The sequence below is a fragment of the Phocoena phocoena genome, chromosome 19, assembly GCF_963924675.1.
Source record: "Phocoena phocoena chromosome 19, mPhoPho1.1, whole genome shotgun sequence".
In the NCBI taxonomy this organism is placed as follows: Eukaryota; Metazoa; Chordata; class Mammalia; order Artiodactyla; family Phocoenidae; genus Phocoena; species Phocoena phocoena.
The window spans coordinates 11,555,421-11,575,013 of NC_089237.1; the positions used below are offsets into that span (position 1 = coordinate 11,555,421).

General features: G+C 59.3%; 2 protein-coding genes across 2 annotated transcripts in view; one reads left to right on the top strand and one right to left on the bottom strand.

The window, feature by feature from the left end:
- The first annotated feature begins 202 nt into the window (after window positions 1-202).
- Window positions 203-2,836, top strand: NDUFAF8 (NADH:ubiquinone oxidoreductase complex assembly factor 8). The gene is made up of 3 exons (XM_065897869.1): window positions 203-334; window positions 489-599; window positions 2,541-2,836. The coding sequence occupies exons 1-3, from the start codon at window positions 251-253 to the stop codon at window positions 2,568-2,570; spliced, it is 225 nt and encodes a 74-aa protein (XP_065753941.1). The 5' UTR covers window positions 203-250; the 3' UTR covers window positions 2,571-2,836.
- Window positions 2,837-6,316: 3,480 nt separating this feature from the next.
- The window catches only part of SLC38A10 (solute carrier family 38 member 10), a 40,951-nt gene continuing 27,674 nt past the window's right edge, over window positions 6,317-19,593 (bottom strand). The window contains exons 11-16 of the mRNA XM_065897933.1: window positions 18,715-18,871; window positions 12,263-12,430; window positions 11,627-12,079; window positions 10,944-11,075; window positions 7,626-7,811; window positions 6,317-7,353 (exon numbers count right to left, since the gene is read on the bottom strand). Of these exons, the coding sequence (XP_065754005.1) occupies window positions 6,317-7,353; window positions 7,626-7,811; window positions 10,944-11,075; window positions 11,627-12,079; window positions 12,263-12,430; window positions 18,715-18,871 (2,133 nt within the window). The remainder of the gene's footprint in view (window positions 7,354-7,625; window positions 7,812-10,943; window positions 11,076-11,626; window positions 12,080-12,262; window positions 12,431-18,714; window positions 18,872-19,593) is intronic.

Genomic DNA, 19,593 nt, shown 5'->3' on the forward strand with positions numbered 1-19,593 from the left:
TCGGGAAACAATTTGCACGTGAACCAATCCAAAGTCCAAGGACAAAGACAGACAAAACCGCGAGCCAATTGCAAGGCTCTGGAACACCAGGAGCGGTTCCGGGGAAGAGGCGGAGGCGAGGGCTGAAGCCTGGCCAATGACAAAGCGCAAGAAAGGTTGTGGGCGGAAGCTCCGACCTATTAAGCTGTTGGGTGCCGGAAGAGGCTGGACCTAAGATGGCGGCGCCCACGGGTGCCAGGAAGAGCTGCTCATGTCGGGGAACGGAGTGGTGTGGGGTCGCGTGCGAAGCCGCCTCCGCGCCTTCCCCGATCGCCTGGCGGCCTGTGGGGCCGAGGTGCGGAGTCGTCAGGCGGGGCAGGAAGGGCCGCGCGGGGCGGGGTGCGGGCTGGCGGGGTGGTGGTGACTGGGGAGTGGCGGCAAGGTCTGCCCGGGTGACCGGCGGGCGTGGGGGCCGCCGCGACCCTCGCCCGTCCCCGTCCCGCCTCCAGGCCGCGGCCTACGGCAGGTGCGTGCAGGCGTCCATGGCCCCGGGCGGCCGCTTGAGGAAGGATCTGTGCGCGCAGGAGTTCGAGGCCTTACGGAGCTGCTTCGTTGCCGCGGTAGGTGGGCGCCGGCCCCGCCCGGGGAACGGACCCTGGGAGACTGGCACCCACGTGCTTGCGCGGGCCCTCCGGCTTCCTTTCCTTCTGGGTGCGGTGCTGGGCGCCAGCAAGTGCTTCGGACGCGGCACACCCTCCATCAGCCGGCGCGACCCCCGCCGCCATGGAGCGCGCGTGCCAGTGTCCGTCAGGTTGTGGGAGCACCGTTCTCAACGTGTACCCGCCAGTGCCTTGTAACTCTTTGCGGGACTGTTGCTGGTGGGGGGTCCCGGCCCCTGCTGTCCTAGTTTCTCTGGTGTTTAGGACCCCACGTGTGTGCTGTGCGTGGGCAGTTGCAACCGGGCACCCCGGCCCCCCACCCTTCCTTTCGACTACCCCATTTCACAGAGGGTGAAAGGAGAAAAAACGAGTGTATTTTAGGTTTGTTGTCATGACCAAGGTTACAGAGGCTGAGAAGTCCCCCACCCAGCCGCGCTCGTTGGTTCTCACTGGCGCAGAAGCGGGCTGTGGTGACAACAGTGTGTTCCTTGGCTCCGGACTCAGTTCTGCCTCTAACCCTTCTGTAACAGGTGGTTTCTGTTTCTGAGCTGTGGCGTTTTCTGATCCTCATCTGATCAAATGCTATGCCAGTGAAAATAGACACCGTGCACAAGTAAAGATTTATGGTGTTGTGTTGATGCATTTATTATAAAGGATGGGGAGGAAGTAGGGTTGGAAGAGACCCCACACTGACTGAGGGAGAGGAGCTCTCTGGGGAACCGAGATGGGAGTTCCAGTCTCTCAAGAGGAGGGTGTGGAGACCGCCTGTAATGAGGCTTTAACACAGGGTTTTGAGCTGGTGTCATGGCCTTGGGTGCCCCTGGCCCAATGGGTCTGGGGTGGGCGACGATGCCAGTGGTCAGCTCTGTTTGCCAGAACTGCTGATCTCGAGAACTGGACCCAAGAAGGGGCAGTTGGGTCAGCCTGGCAGAATTTAGGGAATCCAAGGCAGTTTCCTGATGTTCCAGGATGGCTGAGAATGCGTGGGCTATCCCTCATTTCCTGGAGGGCTCAGAGAACTCCTTGTACCTTCCTTGCCATCGTTGTGGGTGGGATGTGTGGCCTCAGCCCTTGTCACCAACCTCTGATCTGACATGTGCCCTTCACCCAAGCTGCATGTGTCCCTTGGACTTGCTTCCTGCCTCTTGGCAGCTTCCCTGCTTTACTTAGAGTGTTCCCTTGGGGAGGGGACAAACCTTCATTCTGTGGTCACTGGTTGGAAGGATTCACACGTGAGATAAAGATCACACACTTCTGGCCACGCTAGGCTTTTCTCTACCGCCTGTGGTTAGTCAGGAATCACCCATTACAGGTATCTGGTCATCTGTGATTCCTTACGCTCCTTTGCCTCTGTCACGTCGTCCTGCCCCCAGGAGCATGTCGCTGCCTCTCGTGCCATTTTCCACTGAGGGTGACCTAACTGCAGGCCCTGGGCACTGGAAGCTCAGAACAGGGAACTTGGGGGTTTCTCACCTAAGAACACAAGCCGGTGAACGCATTTCTGCCCACTCTGCCTGGACCCTGAGACTCCACGGGGCTGAACGAGGAGGCAGAGGGCTCTGGGCGCCACTTCCAGCTCCGTCCCTGGGAGCCCTGTCCCTGGGCAAGTGTTTCAGCATCTCTGACCTCAGAGTTGCCACTACAGGGGGAAAACTAAACGTAACTCGTTGGTGCACAGTGCCTGGCACAGGTGGGCATGGCTTTGAGGCCACAGAGCATGTTGAGCTCTGTGGCCTGTGGAGGTGGGAGCAGAGACCCAGCCCCAGGGGCCCCCTGCTGCACATCCATGGCCAGGCTCTTTGTAAGTTATTTGCCAGAAGATGGCATTTGGTGTGGTAGTTTTCTTTAGAGCCACATCTAACTTGAAAACAACTCATTCAGACAAAGAACTTTCTCTTCCAGGCCAAGAAGACCCTGACAGGAGGCCATTAGGAAGGACTGCGAGCTCCACTCCACGTCCCCGGGTGTGTGGTACTGATGGCTCCGAGGGGCAACTGTCTAAAACCTCAAAAGCTCTTGAGGCTAAAAGGACCGGAAACACGTTAGGCGAGTGCGGGCAGAGGGGAATGGGTTTTCCAACTTTGCTCACTTAAGGATTCAGGGGAGAATAAGATGAAGTGAACCCGCAATAAAGACCAGATCAGATGCTGTAAGATCTATTTTGTCGTCTGCGGGGTGAGCGTGTGGGCCATAGAACACCCTGCCTCTCGAGTCTCTTTTTTTTTTTTTTTTTTTGTGGTACGCGGGCCTCTCACTGCTGTGGCCTCTCCCGTTGCGGAGCTCAGGCTCCGGACGCGCAGGCCCAGCGGCCATGGCTCACGGGCCCAGCCACTCCGCGGCATATGGGATCCTCCCAGACTGGGGCACGAACCCGCGTCCCCTGCATCTGCAGGCGGACTCTCAACCACTGCACCACCAGGGAAGCCCGAGTCTCATTTTTTAAAGAATTCTCACCAAAGGCGTGTCGTCTGAGTCTAGCGAGGCCTCTAGAAGTAACTACCAATTTACAGCACGGACCAAAGAGAGAAGAGCGACACCACGAGGGAAAGGTAACCGCTGTAGGAATCTGATACTGATGGATTTTTCAGACTTGGAGAGGAAAAAAGGCAGGGGTTGCTCTTACAGACTAAGGCATGAGTCGAGGGAGGGTCCAGTTTAGGAACCCAGTAGTGAGACCCTCCCCGTGGGGTCTCCTACCCACCCTTCTGCAGCCTCTGGAGTCCAAGCCCAAGCCCATCCCTGCCAGGCTCCCGCTGGCTCTGGTTCCACCTGTCATCCTGAGATTAAGGTTAGGCCGCAGCAGCCCCCCTCCCAACATATACATGCGCAGTCCAGGGAGACCTGACGGGACCCCTGGTGCCACAGCCTGAAGATTCCAAGGTCCTGAGCACCGCCTGCTGGGCGCGTGGGGACTGTGCTCCCAGAGCCCCCTCCCCGGGGTGTGGAGGTCACACTGTCCTCTGGCTCCATCCAGGCCATGGCGTCCCAGAGCCTCGTGCCAGGGCACCCTCGCCCTGAGTCCTGGAGCTGTTTCCTCTTGTAAACGCTCCTCCAGAATCAGCCCGACTTTCCCCCAGGTGGTGAAACCCCTCATCTCTGGAGACATCATCCCAGTGAAATGCAGTTCCCAGGGCGGCCTCCGAGGGGAGCCACACGCTGTTCAAGGGCTTCAGGGCTGTTAGAAACTGTCCCGCTGGGCAGTCACGTGTCATAGTCAACACTGGAATTCAGGACTAGACACCGTGACACGACCCCCATCCCTGCCGGGGGTGACAAACCCACAGATAGGCTGAAAGCTGTGGGGAGGAGCGGGCCTCCCCACTTTGGCGTCCACCCGGACCTAGCGTCTGCCCAGCACGTGCTTCCGGCCCGAGGATGGCCTTCTCTTCCTGATCCTTCGTGACCTTTGACAGCCTGCTGGCTAGGGCTTCCGGCGTCTCTGCTGGGCACCGGTGCTCTGGCCCCTTCCAGAACTGTGCCGTCGAGTGCGCTCTCCTGCCATCCCTTCAGACTCCAGTTCTTGGAGGCAGATGAAGCCGCCACCTCACGTCTCAAGCCTAGGGCTGCGGATGTGGTCCGCTGACGGGGCCAGGCCGCTCACCACACACTGAAGTCACCTTGCAGGTCTCCCCGGCTCGCCTCCCCAAACTCAGCCTGTCTTCAAGACTGTACTTATTGAAGGGAATTCAACCAGGTTGTGTCAGGATGCAGGAAAGGTGGTCTCTGCTGCTTCTGCAGCTGCGTCACCATGAAGTCACCCCATGCGGCTCTGTACTCTCCACCTGTCTTGACCTTAGACCGAGAGCTCAGCTGCACCAGCGGAGGCAGTATACAGCCTCGGCCTTGGCTTATTCCTACCCTGGTCTGGACTCAGGGGCCCTGCTCTCGAACAGGAGCATGGACAGGGTGCTGTCCCAGTCACCCAGGCCAGCATGGCCCCGTGTCCGCCAAGTGTAGCTGCCTGCACAGAAGGTCGCCCACTGGTGGCCCGGTGTGCTGCTGTGGCTGGGACCCCTGGCCATACCTGCCAGCCATGGGACCCAGATGGAGGAGTGGTCTGTGGTCAGAAAGCAAAGCACTGTCCCGGGGCCCTTCCTAGCTCCCTGCATTACTGGTCATGGTGACCCCACCCAGAGGTCTGCCCAGATTCTGGGGAAGATTCCGGTTCCTTTCCCAAGGGGCTGCCAACTGGGGAGGGAAGTGGAGCTGAAAGCCAGGAGGAAAGAACAAGCGTTAACTGGGACAGAGGACCCTGAGTGTCAGGGTGTGCGGGGATGGCAGGCCGCAGCAAGAGGCCCTGCACTGCTGCTCTCACCCTAGGCTTGGGCCGCCCTGCTCTAAGGAAGAAGTTATCTTGGCAGAAAGAGCAGGAGGGTGGTGTGCCCTCCAGAGGACACGAACACTGGGTCAAGGTAAGACATTAAGGTAGAGAGAGCTGGAAACAAAGTCCCACTACAAGACCTTAACAAATGGAGTTCCAACCTGAGGGAAACTTCCACTGAGCACAGTTTGTTTGGAATTGCTTTTAGTTAAGAATGGAGGGTGGGAAGCACTGAGACCCGGCCCCCTTTCACAGAGCTTCTCTCTATGTGAGCAGTGCCCGGGGTTCATGGGGAATCAGCTTGGCCTCCAGAAGATTCCACTCCTTTTATTACTCATTTCTAGTCTTCAAGATGACACAGAAATTTCAGAAGGCGCAGGGGAAGAGTGTGACCTGAGGCCGAGGCTGGAGCTGCCACATGCCCTGGGCACCCCTGGCCAGTGGTCAGCAAGTGGCCCACTCATGGACCCCTCGGGGCAGGGTCTGGAGCTGCCCCTACCCCCAGAGGGCAGCGAGGCACACACAGCACAAAGCAGGTGAAGGCCCCGGGCTTGCAGCGGGACGGCCTGGCATACTTGGGGTCGGGCGTGACCATCGGCCTTTCTGCCACTTGAGAACAAAGTACAGCACGAAACACCACAACCCTCTCAACAGATGAGCAGGTGCCAGAGGTGCAGACTCGGGAGAAGCTGCCCCGGAAGAAGTGAGAAGCAGCCTCTGCTGGCTGTGTACTCCCACCCCCGACACCTGCGGGTCTGGCACCCAGCTGAGGCTCCGAGCACGTGTCACTGTGGGGTTTGACGATCATGGCTTATGTCTGTGGTACGGGGTTCTCTGGGTGATCCACCTCCGCACCAACCGCACTAACCAGACGTCAGTGGTGTGTTTTACTTTTTAAATCTCACAACCACTCGACTGGGAGACCAGAGTATGCAGAGCAGAGCTCTAGGGCAGAAGCAGTTGGACTCACAGGCCTGCCCAGCCTCTGAGACTTGAAGCAGCATTTGCTGTGAAGAAGGGTGAAGGCAGAAGCATTTCCTTAGGTTTTGTATGACACTCACAGACAACATCAATAAAGAAAGTCCAGGGTAACAATAGCCGTGTGGCCGGTGGCCAGTCACGTTTCCTGGGTCTCAGCGAGCGGCTGTTTCTCCTTGAGGCCACTTTTTCTCCCGGTGGCCTCAGGGAGCTGAGTCACCGGGAAGTGTAAGAGGAGAGAGGGACGGCAAAGCTGGTTTGGAAGCAGGGTGCAGCTGGAGAGCTGTCAGACTCCACCCTGGGCCTGACTTCCAGGACTTCGCACCCACCGTGGTCCAGGTTCGCCGGCTGACAGGGAGCACTGTGGCCTTAACGGGGCTCAGGGCTCCTCCAGGGCCCCGAGCAGCTGTTTGATCTGTCGGCCGGGGACCACTCGCAGGGCGCCCCCCGCGGCCTGGTGCAGCTGGGTCTCCAGGGCGCTGCGGAGGTCATTGACCTGCACGTCGGGCAGGGGGTTGAAGCTGATGATGACCCTGTCCTTTGGGGCTGGCCCCGCCTCTGCACGAGGAGCCACGTCCCGCCGTCTCCTCCGAAGGTCAGAGCCGGCCTGGACTTTGAGGTCCCGGTTGGGTTTGGCGTTGTCTGGCTTCTGATCTCCCAGCATGGCTGGTTTGGGCCCGAGCTCAGGGTCCGGCCTCTGCTCGGGCTCTTGGATGGCGGCGTCCTCCCTGGGAGCGGGCACGTGCTCCTTCCTCGCCTCCTCGTGACCGCCCTGCTGCCCGCCCTGCCCTCCGGCAGAGACAGCCTGTTGTTCCGGCTGATGTAACACGGCTTGGGCCCGAGGGACTGCTCCCCCCGACCTGCCAGACAGGCCTCCGGGTGCCCGGTCTTGGCTTGCTTGCTGGGACTTTACCTGAGGGGCCCCCACTGCTGCCCCCGCCCCCAGCACATCTGTCTCCTGAGCGTCTGTGCCAGTGGCTGCCTCCTCCTTTCCAGACTTCTTCCTTTCGTGGGAGCCTCCACCAAAAACATTCCGACTCTGCCGGGGGACGTCTCCAGCGCCGTGCTGCTCGGGGCTCCCGGGTGCCCTGGCGGGGTCCAGCACAGGGACCCGCTCCTGCACGCCAGCGTCCACGGCCTCGGGCACAGCGCCCCGCCGGCCTTCCCTCGGCTCAGCCTGGGCTGCCCGGGGCTGCAGGTCAGCGCCGCCAGGAGGCGCAGCCGGGGCTCTACCCAAGGCCCCCTCGGGCTTCTCCACAGAGTGTTGGCTGTGCCCCTGGGGAGGAGCGGGGGGACGTCCAGGAGCACCGAGCACAGCTCCCAAAGGCTGTGGTGGGGGACGCTCTGCCATCCCCACGGCGTGGGCCTCCTGCTCCTTACCTCTGGGCCCGGCCACCCCCAGCTCAGGCTGCACGTCTGCTGCAAATGAAGTCAGTCACCGGTTTAGCCACAGAAATGAACAGAAGCTACCAATGCAGGGACTAAAAGAACCCAGCTTGCCAGCAATCAAGGAATACAAACCACGGCTTAAATTTGCCCAGCAGGACTCTAGGCATGGAGCCACAGACCCAACCGCGCAGGGACCCCCGGAGACTCTGGCGTTCGTGCACTAAGTGACAACCCCTCTTCCCTGAGCAGATGCAGCAACTGTCCCCTGCCCTGCAGGCCCAGCCCCCTCCCCCTGCCGCCTCCCCCGGACTTGCCGTCCTCGCCGTCCTGGCCGTCCTGCCTCTGCTGGTGGATCTCCTTATGCTGCTCTTCGATCACTGCAAGCAGCTTCTCCTGCTGGTCCAGGAGGCGCTTCTGCTGCACCTGCTGTTCCTTAATCACTTGCAACAGAACGGCATGGTCCAGCATCTCTGCCCGGCCAGCTTCTGGAGTTCGGAAAACACACGCAGTCAGAGCCTGAAGGCTGCAAAGGCGCTCTGCTGGGCCAAGGGTGACATGACGCGTGCAGCAATGCCAAGGCGGCCTGTGGGCCCCTCGCCGGGACACCACCCCCGGGACACCATCCCCGGGCGCTCCTCTCCACCCGGCTAAGCTGGCGCACAGGCCACCCTGGGGCACAGCCATCGCCTCTCTCCAGCGACCAGACACCCTTCCTACTGCTTCATTCCCACAGTGGCTCAGGGGTTATGAGAGCCAAGAGAGAGGTCACACGCCATAACCACGATGATGGTGATCTGGGCTGGGTGACGTCAACTATGAACTACTCTAAGAAAGAACATCGGTGCTTTAAGAAAACTTCCTCCAAGGTGTGAATTTTAAAAACAAACAGAACCATCTTCCTCTTCAGCAGAGACAAGAGCTGGGACCTCAGTGAGATGGGGGCTGTGACAGTGCTCCCACCGGCCCCACCTCCCCCAGGAAGATGGCTGCAGCTGGCACGGGAGGAGCGCCAGGTGAGCTAGGGGCAGGCCGGCTGCAGCAGATGTGTGTAGGAGGGCCCCCCACAGACTGTGGACCAAGAGGAGGCCCCAAGGCTGGACACCTTGGGTGCGGAGAGCTCCCACTGCACTACAAACACCTCAGCGCTGGGTCAGTTCTTTACAGCCAGCAATCTGGGTTTAAGTAACTTTTACAACACAGCTTCCTGTCTTTAGACAGGAAGCTTTGAAAGATGATGTAACTGTACAGGTTGTCAGATGTAAAAGCTCAAATCCAAAGAAAGAAGAACATTTTGTGAGTGGTGAGAGCTAACACCCCAGCGAGGGCCCTGAGTGCCGGGCACACGCACATGTGCTGACTTGTCCTCCCCAACGGCAATCTGTGACCCGCCAGAATAGAGTCGGCTTGGCCTTCTGTCAGGGACTGCCATGGCTTCTCCCCTGCAGAGGCCGGTGCCAGGACGTACAGGCGGGCAGGCCCATGAAGAACATGCTGAGGCCGACCACAGGGGGGGACAGGCCCCTCGGCCAGCCCAGGCGCTCCAGCCCCCTGCTCCCCACTAGGCACACATCCAGACACCCTAAGGTGACCAAGATGCCTGCCTGAGAAAGCCCATGTTCCGTAGATTGGCTCGTGGCTCCGCACACCCGCTTTAGACAAGGGATGTGCACAGTGCCATCCCACAGGGTTCTAGACCAGCTCCCTTGGCCATGGCCATGCTGTCACCCGGGGTGCCCGTGGCTCATGACCACCTAATGGTCCCACGTGCTGCCAATACCGCCTGCCCCCAGGGAGGGTTCCTGAGGAGCAGGCCCCCTGCCTCACTGGCTCCTCGGAGGACCAGCCCTGGACTGAGGCTGGAGGAGGGGGGAAGTGCGCCATGTCCAGCCAGAAGCAACATGGGACAGACGTGAAGCAGAGTGGAGGTGACAAACTGAGCTCCCAGCCAGAGCCCTGCATGTGGCTCTGGGTTCCTGCCCGGCCCACCAGGACCACGGGGACCAGGCTCGTGGATGGGATGAGAGCTGCACGGATATTAACATACGTGCAGAGCACATTAATACCAGGCCATGCACATGGCGGAAGTCACACACAGGCCCCGCCCCATCTCTGGGGGAGCCCAGGCGCTCACAGGCTGCACCTGGCTGTCCTACGGTTGGCAGTGGAGCCCCAGCACGGCTAAGAGGGACCAGGGTGTCTGTACAAGAAGGGAGCGGGCTGGGGCATCGGGGGGACCCCACCTGAGGGGCTGTGGCTGAGCCGGGGTGGGGGGGGGCAGACCGTGTGTGGCTCCTGGTCTCTGCCTCACGCGCCCCATGCGAGGCGCTACTGGATGCGGGGCCCACACCATCTGCTCTCGCGTCTTTAAACCCCCCACAGACGCATTCCCTGTGATGCTCCTCCCGACTCCTACCTGCCACCATCTTTCTGATTTCAGCTGTGCGTGTCCCATTGAGAGGCGTTTGGAGAAAGGCAGAATAGGAAACCGTGAAAGTTCTTTTCAGAAAAGAAAAAGTCAAAGAATCAAACAGGCTTACATAACAGATTATAAGGACCGGGACCAGTAAACAGACTGAAACCAAGTAACATGCGGAATTCCCACGGCTCCTGAGCTGCAGGAAACCCCAGGACCCTTGGCTCTGCCTTCCTAGCCTTGGTGTGCAGAGGCTCGGCTGGCATCCCTGCGCAGTATTCTGGGCCAGCTATCCCGAGGCTGCAGGATCCGCTGGGAAGCAGCTCATGGGGCGGCAAGGCACGAGCATCCCATGAACCCATGCAAGTCTGCTGTACCGCCATCCCCACGCACAGATCAAGACTCCCAGAGCACAGAATGAAACACCCAGGGGCCGTTCTGTGGACACTGCTACAAAATATGGTGACACCGCAGCGACTCAGATTGGGCGGGGACTACAGAAACCAGGATGGGTGATCATTCGCTGGGACGGCCGCCACCACCTCTAGCGCAGGGGCAGTGCCCAACCAGGTGGGCCCACGAGGAGGGTAGTCAAAAGCCAAGAGCTGGGAGCACCCCAAAATGGGCATGGAGGTATGGAGGAGGATGCAGAGCAAGTTTTGTTCACTGGAGAGAAAAGACGAGCTTTCGCTTTGGGACAGGTGCTGGGTCTTCACTGCAGGTGGACACAAATGTCCCCCCCTCCCCCACCCCTGCCCCAGCTAAGACGAAGGGGTGGGAGCCGCTGCCACAGGGTTGGGGGGAGAGCTAAGACAGCAGTGAGTCACCAGCCCTCCCACCCTCACTAATGCCCCCACACTGGGCCGACTTGTTGGAAATATTAACATATCTATTTTGAAATGAGATCCAAATGGTAACAGAAAGTCACGTGACAGTGAGAGTTTTTTTTAAAAAGGGAGAGAAAAGAAGGTAGAAAACGTTCCTAGGAAGGTGAGAAAGGAGCAGAAAAGGTTGTTAGTGGGCACGGGAGCTATTTAAGATCTTTCCTCAGCAGGAAACTGGCAAGTGTAGAGGCTGAGGCCCTGGAAAGGCCCCCAAGACAACGGGCACCTGTGGCTCCTTCCCTACATCACTCCGCTTCTGGAAGGAAGGGGCAGGTGTCTCCAGGCCCCCGGAGGATGCAGAGAGAAAGTGAAGGCCTTACCCTCCAGCTTGCTGCCTGCGTGGTCCCCGGCGTGGTCCCCGCCCTGTCCCTCCAAGGTCCTCTGCTCTCGAGGCTCTGCCTGCGGCACTGCCCCTGGGCCTGGCTTCTCCTCCGGGAGGGGAGCCTTCCCACCTGCACACACGGCAAAAACTCAGGAGGCTGGCAGGAAACTCAGAAGAACGTAGAGAAGGGACAAGAAAAGGAAGCAGATGTTTCCTAAAATCATCCTCCACGTCGCCCCTCCCTCCCCTGTGGCAGTGTATACTCAACCCGATGAGTACCAGGGAGGTAATAAAAGATATTTAACATGTCATAGGCTGGCGGCAGGGAGCCGGTGTTAACTACCTTCGCCAATTAACACGCAGGGACCGTCCTCAGCAGCTCTGAGATGGCACTTAACAATACACCACCCACCTGGTCAGGCCTGCGCCGCACCCCCGTGTGTGCCCAGGCACCCCGTGTGTGCCCAGACACACAGGACTAGCTCAGCACCTGACGTTTACGGGTCTGGCAAACAAGTGTGTGACAGATTGATCAGAATAGCTGCCAAGCCCCCGACAGCTGCAGAAGGGCTGCTACACGCACGTGCCAATCTTGCGAGAAAAGACAGGCAGTGAGGATGGTCAGCTTCTGCCCCCTCCGCAGCCTCTCCCAGGCCCCACATGGAAGGAGCCCACACCCACCGTGCTCGTTCTTCTCCACCAGCTTGCCCATGGCCCCCACGGCATGGCCGAGCAGCAGGGCACCGTCTGCTATGGCCCCTGCACCTGCCACCAGGACGTCCTGCCCCTCAGGGAGCACTGCCTGGGGCCCTGGATGCGCACCCCTGTCGCCCAGCTCCAGGTCCTCCTTCAGGGGCTCAACGGCTGGCTGACCATTTTCTTCTGGAACCTTCTGGGGATCTTTAGGAAGACCACCCGCTGCCTCCAAAGCCTGGTCCTGTCTGGGTCTCTCTCGTTCTGAATCCAGCAGTGGTAGCACCATCTGACCCTTGCCCCCCAGGGCCCTTTCATCCACACGTTTGGACGGATTCTCCTTCTCCAGTCCTTCTGGGTCTTGACCTTCGTCCACCACCACCTTGTCGTGAGGGACTGGGGGTTCATGGCGGTGGGCCTCGCCCAGAGGTACCGCAACTCCTGGAAGGAGACGGCCGAGGTGGGGGAGTGGGTGGGGTGGCCTGGCCTTCCCTCCCAGGGTGGCCTTCCCTCTCCAGGCCTGTGAACTGAGCTCGTTCCCGACCAACCACATGGCTGATGTCCAGCTGAGGTCCCTCCCCCGTGGACACCACCCTCCAACCCCCGCCCGGGCCGTCACAGCACCTTGACCAGGGCGATCCAGCTGTGCCTCCTCCTGCTTCTCCTTGGCGTCTTCCCTTGGGGGCAGGTTCACGGGGCCCTTAATCTGGGCCTGCTCCATCTCATCTTTCTCATTTGGTAGCTTCGGCTTATCTCGGCTGTCCTCGGCCACGTCCACAATTGGATTCTGGCCTGTAAGCACGGCACAGATAATTGAGCGGTGTTTCCACATGGCCACACCGCCAATCAGCACGGCAACCGGGCAGTTTTCCCTGGATTGTAATCACATTTCCCAGTCGAATGGCAGAGCCTAAGCAATTATATTTTTTCCTGTTCAATCATTAGCAGTTAAGTAGTATAGAAACCTGTCATTTTTCATGTGTGTTCGTAACAAAAATACGTCAAAATGCAATTTACACCTAACTGGGTGCAGAAGAGCGACATCCTGCGTAAGCCTGGCCATCACCACCAGGTGGCAGCACGAACCCACCGTTTGAGGCCTGGGGACAGCCATCCTGCCCAAGCGCAACCAACCCCTTGCTGTAGGCCAAGGGGGAAGGGGAGGACGAGGGAGGCTTAAGGAAAATGCCTGAGGGAGGTTGATTTGCAATTCTGTCAACTTCTTGCTGCAGAAGTGAAAATTCCTATCAAAAGGAAGGTGAGAAAGAGGTGTAGCCCACAAAGCTGGACCCTCTTGCCTCCCACATGCCTGCAACCCACAAGCCATCTCATCCTCCAGCAGGTCCAACAGCTCACCTGCACAGTCACCGCGGGTCCTCGGGGAGAGGTGCACGAGGATGGCCGCCGAACTGGGCCAAAATGGAGCCTATTAGGAAACTCTCTCCATTAACAAAACCACTTTCTACCTGTTAGGCAAACGTGGCAGAAACTAAAAAACTATCTGGGGAAAAAACACGTGTAAAAAGAATCATTTCAGGGCTTCCCTGGTGGCGCAGTGGTTAAGAATCCACCTGCCAATGCAGGGGACACGGGTTCGAGCCCTGGTCCGGGAAGATCCCACATGCCGCGAAGCAACTAAGTTCGTGTGCCACAACTACTGAGCCTGTGCTCTAGAGCCCACGAGCCCCAATTACTGAAGCCTGTGCACCTAGAACCTGTGCTCCGCAACGAGAAGCCACTGTAATGAGAAGCCCACGCACCGCAACGAAGTGGTCCCCGCTCATGGCAGCTAAAGAAAGCCCGCACACAGCAACGAAGACTCAACGCAGCCAAAAATAAAAATAAATAAATAAATAAGAATCATTTCATCCCAGAGGCCTGAAGCAACTGGTTTCCCCCTTCAGGGCACAAGCTGCCTGCAAAAGGGGAGGCGGAATCCCGAAAGGGCCTCTGGGGGGATTCACAACAGTCCTGTTCAGGTGGGCCTGCTCCCTCCCCCAAAGGAGGAGAAGGGACCAGGCTGACCTGCCATGCTGGCCAGGGGCACCTTCAGCAGCTGAGGTTTAGTGTCCAGACTGTAGGGGGGATCGTGCTGGGCAGGAGCCAGACTCAGGACTCCACAGTTCAATCAAGCAGCGGATTCTAATAAGCATGTGGCTCTTCGCCACACCACAGTTAACACCCCCACCCCAGCCCGCAGAGAGCCCTGTGCTCAAAATCAAGAGGTGTCTATTCCAGCGGATCACAACGTGAAGAAAGGGGGCCGGGAAGGGAAGGAAGAACACAACAAACAGAAAACTACTCCATTATGTCACAGGAACAAGTCATGTTCTCAGCAGGGAACAAACCCCGTTGCTCGTCAGGCAAAGGAACGACCTGGAGACTCAGGTGTGCAAGGGGCACAGGGTGCACAGCGCGGCCACCCTGCCTGCAGAGGCCGGGCCTCCGACACTTCACAGCTGTCCTTGGCAATGGACACAGCGCTTCCTAAAAGGAACGGAGCTCCTCATGAGGACAGTTTGCCAGCAATGCCTCTGGGCCACAGTAAAACTAACACAGAACTTCCTAATTAGTAACTGAAAACCAGCCCACACTCCGTCTGCCCTGCGGCTAGGCTCTGGAATGAGGCGCCCGCGGTGGCACAGACAGGAAATCGCCCGTGCGGTCATCGGTCATCACCCCAGGGAAGGACGAAGGCTGCCAGACAGACCCTGGACCGTTTCTCCTCCTGGAGGCAGCAGTGGGTCAGTGGGGAGTGGCCAGCAGAGGGCGCCTCGGCCTGGAAGGGCCTCCTCTCGTTCTCAAGGTCATGGCCTCCGCTCCCCAAAGTGGAAAACCACACGGACATACGCCATGCCTGCCTCATTCTGCCAGGCGGTGGAGCATCCCGACATGCACGGCCTCATCCCACACTCAGACCCTCCTGATGGTGCTTCTGGCCAGGAGCTCCCAAGACACACGGGCCGATGGACGGTCACCCATCAGACTCTCCTCCCCGTGTCCAGTGCAGGCGCCAGGTGATTCTGTAACTGGCTTAGGGAGACAGAGGACCAAAGGCCATAGACACCTGCAGTTCTAAAATCTGGGTATGTGTGTCAGGTTGCAGGTGCGACGTCCTGAGTCGGCCTGTCCACGGCAACGAGAATCTGCCTTCAAGGCTGGTTCCACCTTGGAAGACAGGGTCTGGGCTGGGGGCTCCTCTTTGTCGACTCTCCCCTGCAGGACCCCATTCTGAGTCCAGGGGCGTCTCTTTCTGTATCTTGTGATCAGTAAAGATGGAAGCAGTCCTCTCTGACTGCCAAGCACAAAAATGAAGTGACTTTCAAAATCACACCTGAGTCCCATAGATGGAGTCCCTGTTGACTGGAGGGGAACCCCAAGTTCAGGAGACACACGGGACCCCAGGGCCATGCGGAGAGCAGGAGCAGCCACCAACGTTCCTTTAAAAGGCCAGATGCTGCTCCTGAGTAACTCTCCTGACAGCCTTCGAGTGCCCGCCTCGCTGCTGCCCTGAGAAGGTTTTACTTGTTACCCCCAACTCTTCTCAGCAGGCAGCAAGAGAAACGCTGACTATGACACCCTTTTGAATGTGCAGGAATCCCAATGGGCCCCTGGACCCGAAGTCCTAGCCGGGTGGCCCGGTGGCCCCACATCTGGCTCACCGTCACAGCTCTCCTGCAGATAGGCACATCTGCCCACGGGCAGCAGGTGGAGGGGGCATGGGCCATGGGCCGGTCACTCAGGGCTGGACATGGGAGGCAGCACCCCTCCCGCCCCCAAGGAGTCCTTCTGGATTCAGCCGTGGCTGGCGTGGTTATCTCAGCACCAGTGAAATAAGCTCACAGCCTTGTCCTGACAAACGGGCAGAAAAACTGCAGTCACTCGGCAGAGCGGTGTTAACAGCCCCTTCTCTGCAGGGCACAGGGAGAGCTGTGGGGGACCAAGGAGAGAAGGCAGGCGTGGAGCCGGGCCTCCCCGTGGGCATGCCGGCATCTGTCGCAGGAGTTTGGACGCTTTCCTGTCTGCGTGCACCGGCAGCTGGCGCAGCAGCACAAGGGACGCATCCTCGGAAGAACAATTAGGTAGGAGCTTGTGGGGGGCAAGCTCCCGCTCAGGTCACCCGTGTCCCCACACGAATGGATTGCTGCCCACAGGCCCCGTCCTGGCCCTTCCTCTTCTTCCCCACCCAGCAGAAGCCGGGCCGTGTCCCTGATGGGGAAAGGGATGAGTTGTATAATGGGTGTGGCCAAGGCGGCCCCCCAACACCAAGAGAAGCTGCAGACTGGGCGGGAGAGGAAGAAAGGGGACAAGGCCACATTCAAAGGAGGAGCTGAGAGTATCACCAACTCTGAACCCACCCGCCAGACCCTTGAGCAGGCCATGAGCAGGTGAGCAGCCTCGTAGCCTTTCCTAAAGGGCTCGGCCACCTCTTCTGTCCACACCAGGTACGTCCTGGGCCCTGCACTTGCTTAGAGTGACAGGCTGGGGGTGGCCAGTCCCGCATGTCCCCAGGAGAGCAGGATTCCCCCAGTCCTAAGGCCAGCTCGGGCTCTAAGGAAAGTTCATACCATTTTGGCCTCTTCGACATCTAAGAGGCCAGTAAACCCACCTCACACGCTGATGGGCAGACGTCTGCAGGGCACGTGGCCAAGGCCCCACGGGCCCAGCTCTGCTTCAACGAGGCAGCCCATCAATGACGGGGAGGCCGGGGGCAAGAAACACGGAGACGGAGTTAAACAAACGGCATGTGGTTCCAAGAGAGGCCATGTGTCTGTTACAGACTCGCGGAAGAAATGGAAACCAGATGCGGCCGCGGCAGCTCCAGGTGAGCGGGGGCCTGCCTCCACGACAGGATGCAGCTGCTCGTGCAGGCCGTGGGCTGGAGGCTGCACAGCGCCGTGGGGACAGGTAGCCCAGTGCCGACTATGTCAACTGATGCCGAGAAGCCCTACTGGGCGGGCCCACAGCCAGCTGAGATGCGAAACTGGTGTCCGAGTCTAGTTCTGCTGGAGGTGCCCTTAGGGCACACAGGGCCAGGACGCCCGAGAGTGAGGGACCCAGTGGGGCTGTCAACAGGGGTGGAGGAGCAACACCTATCTCCCTCTTCAAGGAGGCTTTTTTCCCATCCAAAGTACTGAATCCATGCAACTTGCTGTGGGATGCCCAGGCAGCTTATTATTTTTATTTTTTATAAATTTATTTATTTTTGGCGGCATTCGGTCTTCGTTGCTGCATGTGGGCTTTCTCTAGTTGTGGCAAGCAGGGGCTACTCTTTGCTGCAGTGCGCGGGCTTCTCATTGCGGCGGCTTCTCTTGTGCTGAAGCACAGGCTCTAGAGCGCAGGCTCAGTAGTTGTGGCACACGGGCTTGGCTGCTCCGCAGCATGTGGGATCTTCCCGGACCAGGGCGCAAGCCCGTGTCCCCTGCATTGGCAGGCGGATTCTTAACCACTGTGCCACCAGGGAAGCCCTCTTCTTTATTTTTGAATATTTATTTATTTATTGGCTGCGCCAGGTCTTAGTTGTGGCATGCGGGATCTTTGTTGCCGCATGCGGGATCTTCGTTGCGGCATGAGGGATCTTTTAGTTGTGGCACGTGGGATCTTTAGTTGTGGCATGTAGGGTCTTTTAGTTGCAGCATGCGGGATGTAGTTCCCTGACCAGGGATCAAACCTGGGTCCCCTGCATTGGGAGCGAGGAGTCTTAACCACTGGACCACCAGGCAAGTCCCCCGGGCAGCTTCTGACCACTCTGATTAACTTCTCTGCTGAGCCCCGCTATTCCCAGGGGTCCTCTCTGCAGGGGACCCCCAAAGGGAGAGTCTTCTAGCCGGCTCTCGCCATCCCAGGAAGGCAGAGGAGAGCATGCCCAGCTACTCTGGGCTCAGCGCTCCCCCAAAAGAGCCCCAGGATAGACTGTTCTGCAGGAAGTTGGTGTGGGGTGCTGGCACTGCAGGGGCTTTCTGAGCACAGGGAGGTAAGGCTGGAACAGAGACAGCAACACATCCAAGAGCCCCATACCTCCAACTGCGGGTAGCCCAGCCCTGCAAGCACCCAGCACGCTTGCCTCCCTGGACAGCCCTTGGGACCTTTCCTTTTGTCAATCACAGTAGCTGAGGAGACCAGGGCTCCTCTGGGCTTCTTAGCCATCACCACTCAAAGGGACCTGGAATCCACCAGCAACCAGCACTGCTCCCCCAGAGGGGAATGCCAGGCAGGCAGCCTGGGGAATCTCAATCCAAGCCAGGGGTTTCTTTGCAGGGAAGGTAAGCAGACACGCACACACCATTAGTATGAATACACAAAACCCAGCCCTTTTCAGGGCAGAAGCCCCTGGAATGAACGTTATCATAGACAGCACCACCGACCAGTACCCGAACCTGATGCCGCTCAGAGCTCCTAGAAGGCGAGAGGCCAGATGGAGGGAGCCCTCCCCGCACCCCTCCCATCTAGGCCTGGGAAGGCCACAGGCTCCAAGACACCTCTTCTGTCCCAACACCCCCAGACGCAACGGAGCTCCTGCTGTACCTCAGAAAGCCGTGCTTAGAAACCACCCTGCACCCCATGGGCCCTGCCACATATGGGCGATGGGGCCACTGCACTGGGGGGCCTTCCAAGGCAGGCCTGCAGCTCATGAGGGAGTGTGGCTCATCCCTCTATCAACGGGCAGGTCAACAAGTAATACATAACGTGAAACAGGAAACAAAGCTGAGGGGCATCACTGACTTTGTCCAGGAAAACCTGGCTTAAAATTTACACCCTCAAAACAAAACAGGCAAACGTGAACGACACCCCCAAGTTTACTCACCTGTTACCGCTCCGAACGGGGTGCTCAGATCTTGGCCCGGCTGCCTGCCATCTGTCTGTCCCCTGCACGCAGGTGGCCGCACCCGCCAGCCCCCTGGAGGCCCCCCACCCCCTCCATCACCCAAACAGGATGGAGGCAACTGGGCAGGTGAGACAGCCTGGGAAGTGCCACCTGGGTCCCCGTGACCCCAAGATGACGCTGCTGGGGTGTCCCCAAGAAGGCTGCAGGCCTGTGTGCATACCTGAAAGCCGCGTACCTGGGAGCCGCGTACCTGGGAGCTGGGCTGCCTCTGCCTTCATCGCGCCCTCAGCCTCTCCAAGTCTGCTGCCTGGGGCTTCCTTTGCCAAGTCCACAGGGGCCTCCTGGCTCACGGACAGGGTGGTGTGTGTGCTGACCACCAGGATGCCCAGGCCGACCCAGAGCACCACCTGGATGAGACAAAGACCCCAAGAGCTAAAGGGGTCATGCAGTCCCTACGCCCCTGCCCTTCTTGGGGGGTGGGGCACAGCCCACAGAGGCCCCAACCACACTGACCACTAGATGATGGTCACTAACTGATCAGCGTGACCGAATCATGGGCCACATCTGCAGGAGCCACACTGGTGATGGGGCCGGTGGGGTGGCGGGGGTGCCGTGAGGGAGCCTGAAGACAGCAGGGGCAGCAAGCATGACATGGAGGGGCCTACTGGCTGGAGAGACCCAAGCCCACCGGCCAGGCACCCTGGAGAACCCGGCAGCCACGCCTCCCCATGCCTAATGCAGCAGAGATTGGGTCCCTTGATGGTTCTGGCCAGGAGAGCAAGAATCTCGGGGCATCTGCCTAACCTGAAGGGGGCCCTTTCTTGTCCCACCCCCTCACCCAGTAGAGGGCCCAGACCACTGGGTGCCGGGCGACAAATGACCTATCCCCAACATCACCCAGCAAGCCAGACACGCCTGCAGCTGCAGGGCACAGCCGGGGAGACGGCTGGGCAGGAGGTGGCTCCTCGCCCCCTCTGGCCGTCAGTGCCCATCGGTGCTGCCCAGCGAGCTGAGCTGAAGGCACTACTGCTCACCGAGGGGCCTCATCCCCACCCGGTCCCTCCTGTTGTGGCCCCCAGACTGATCATAAGTGCTGCCCTCGGTGACTCAGTACACGAACCCCACGTTG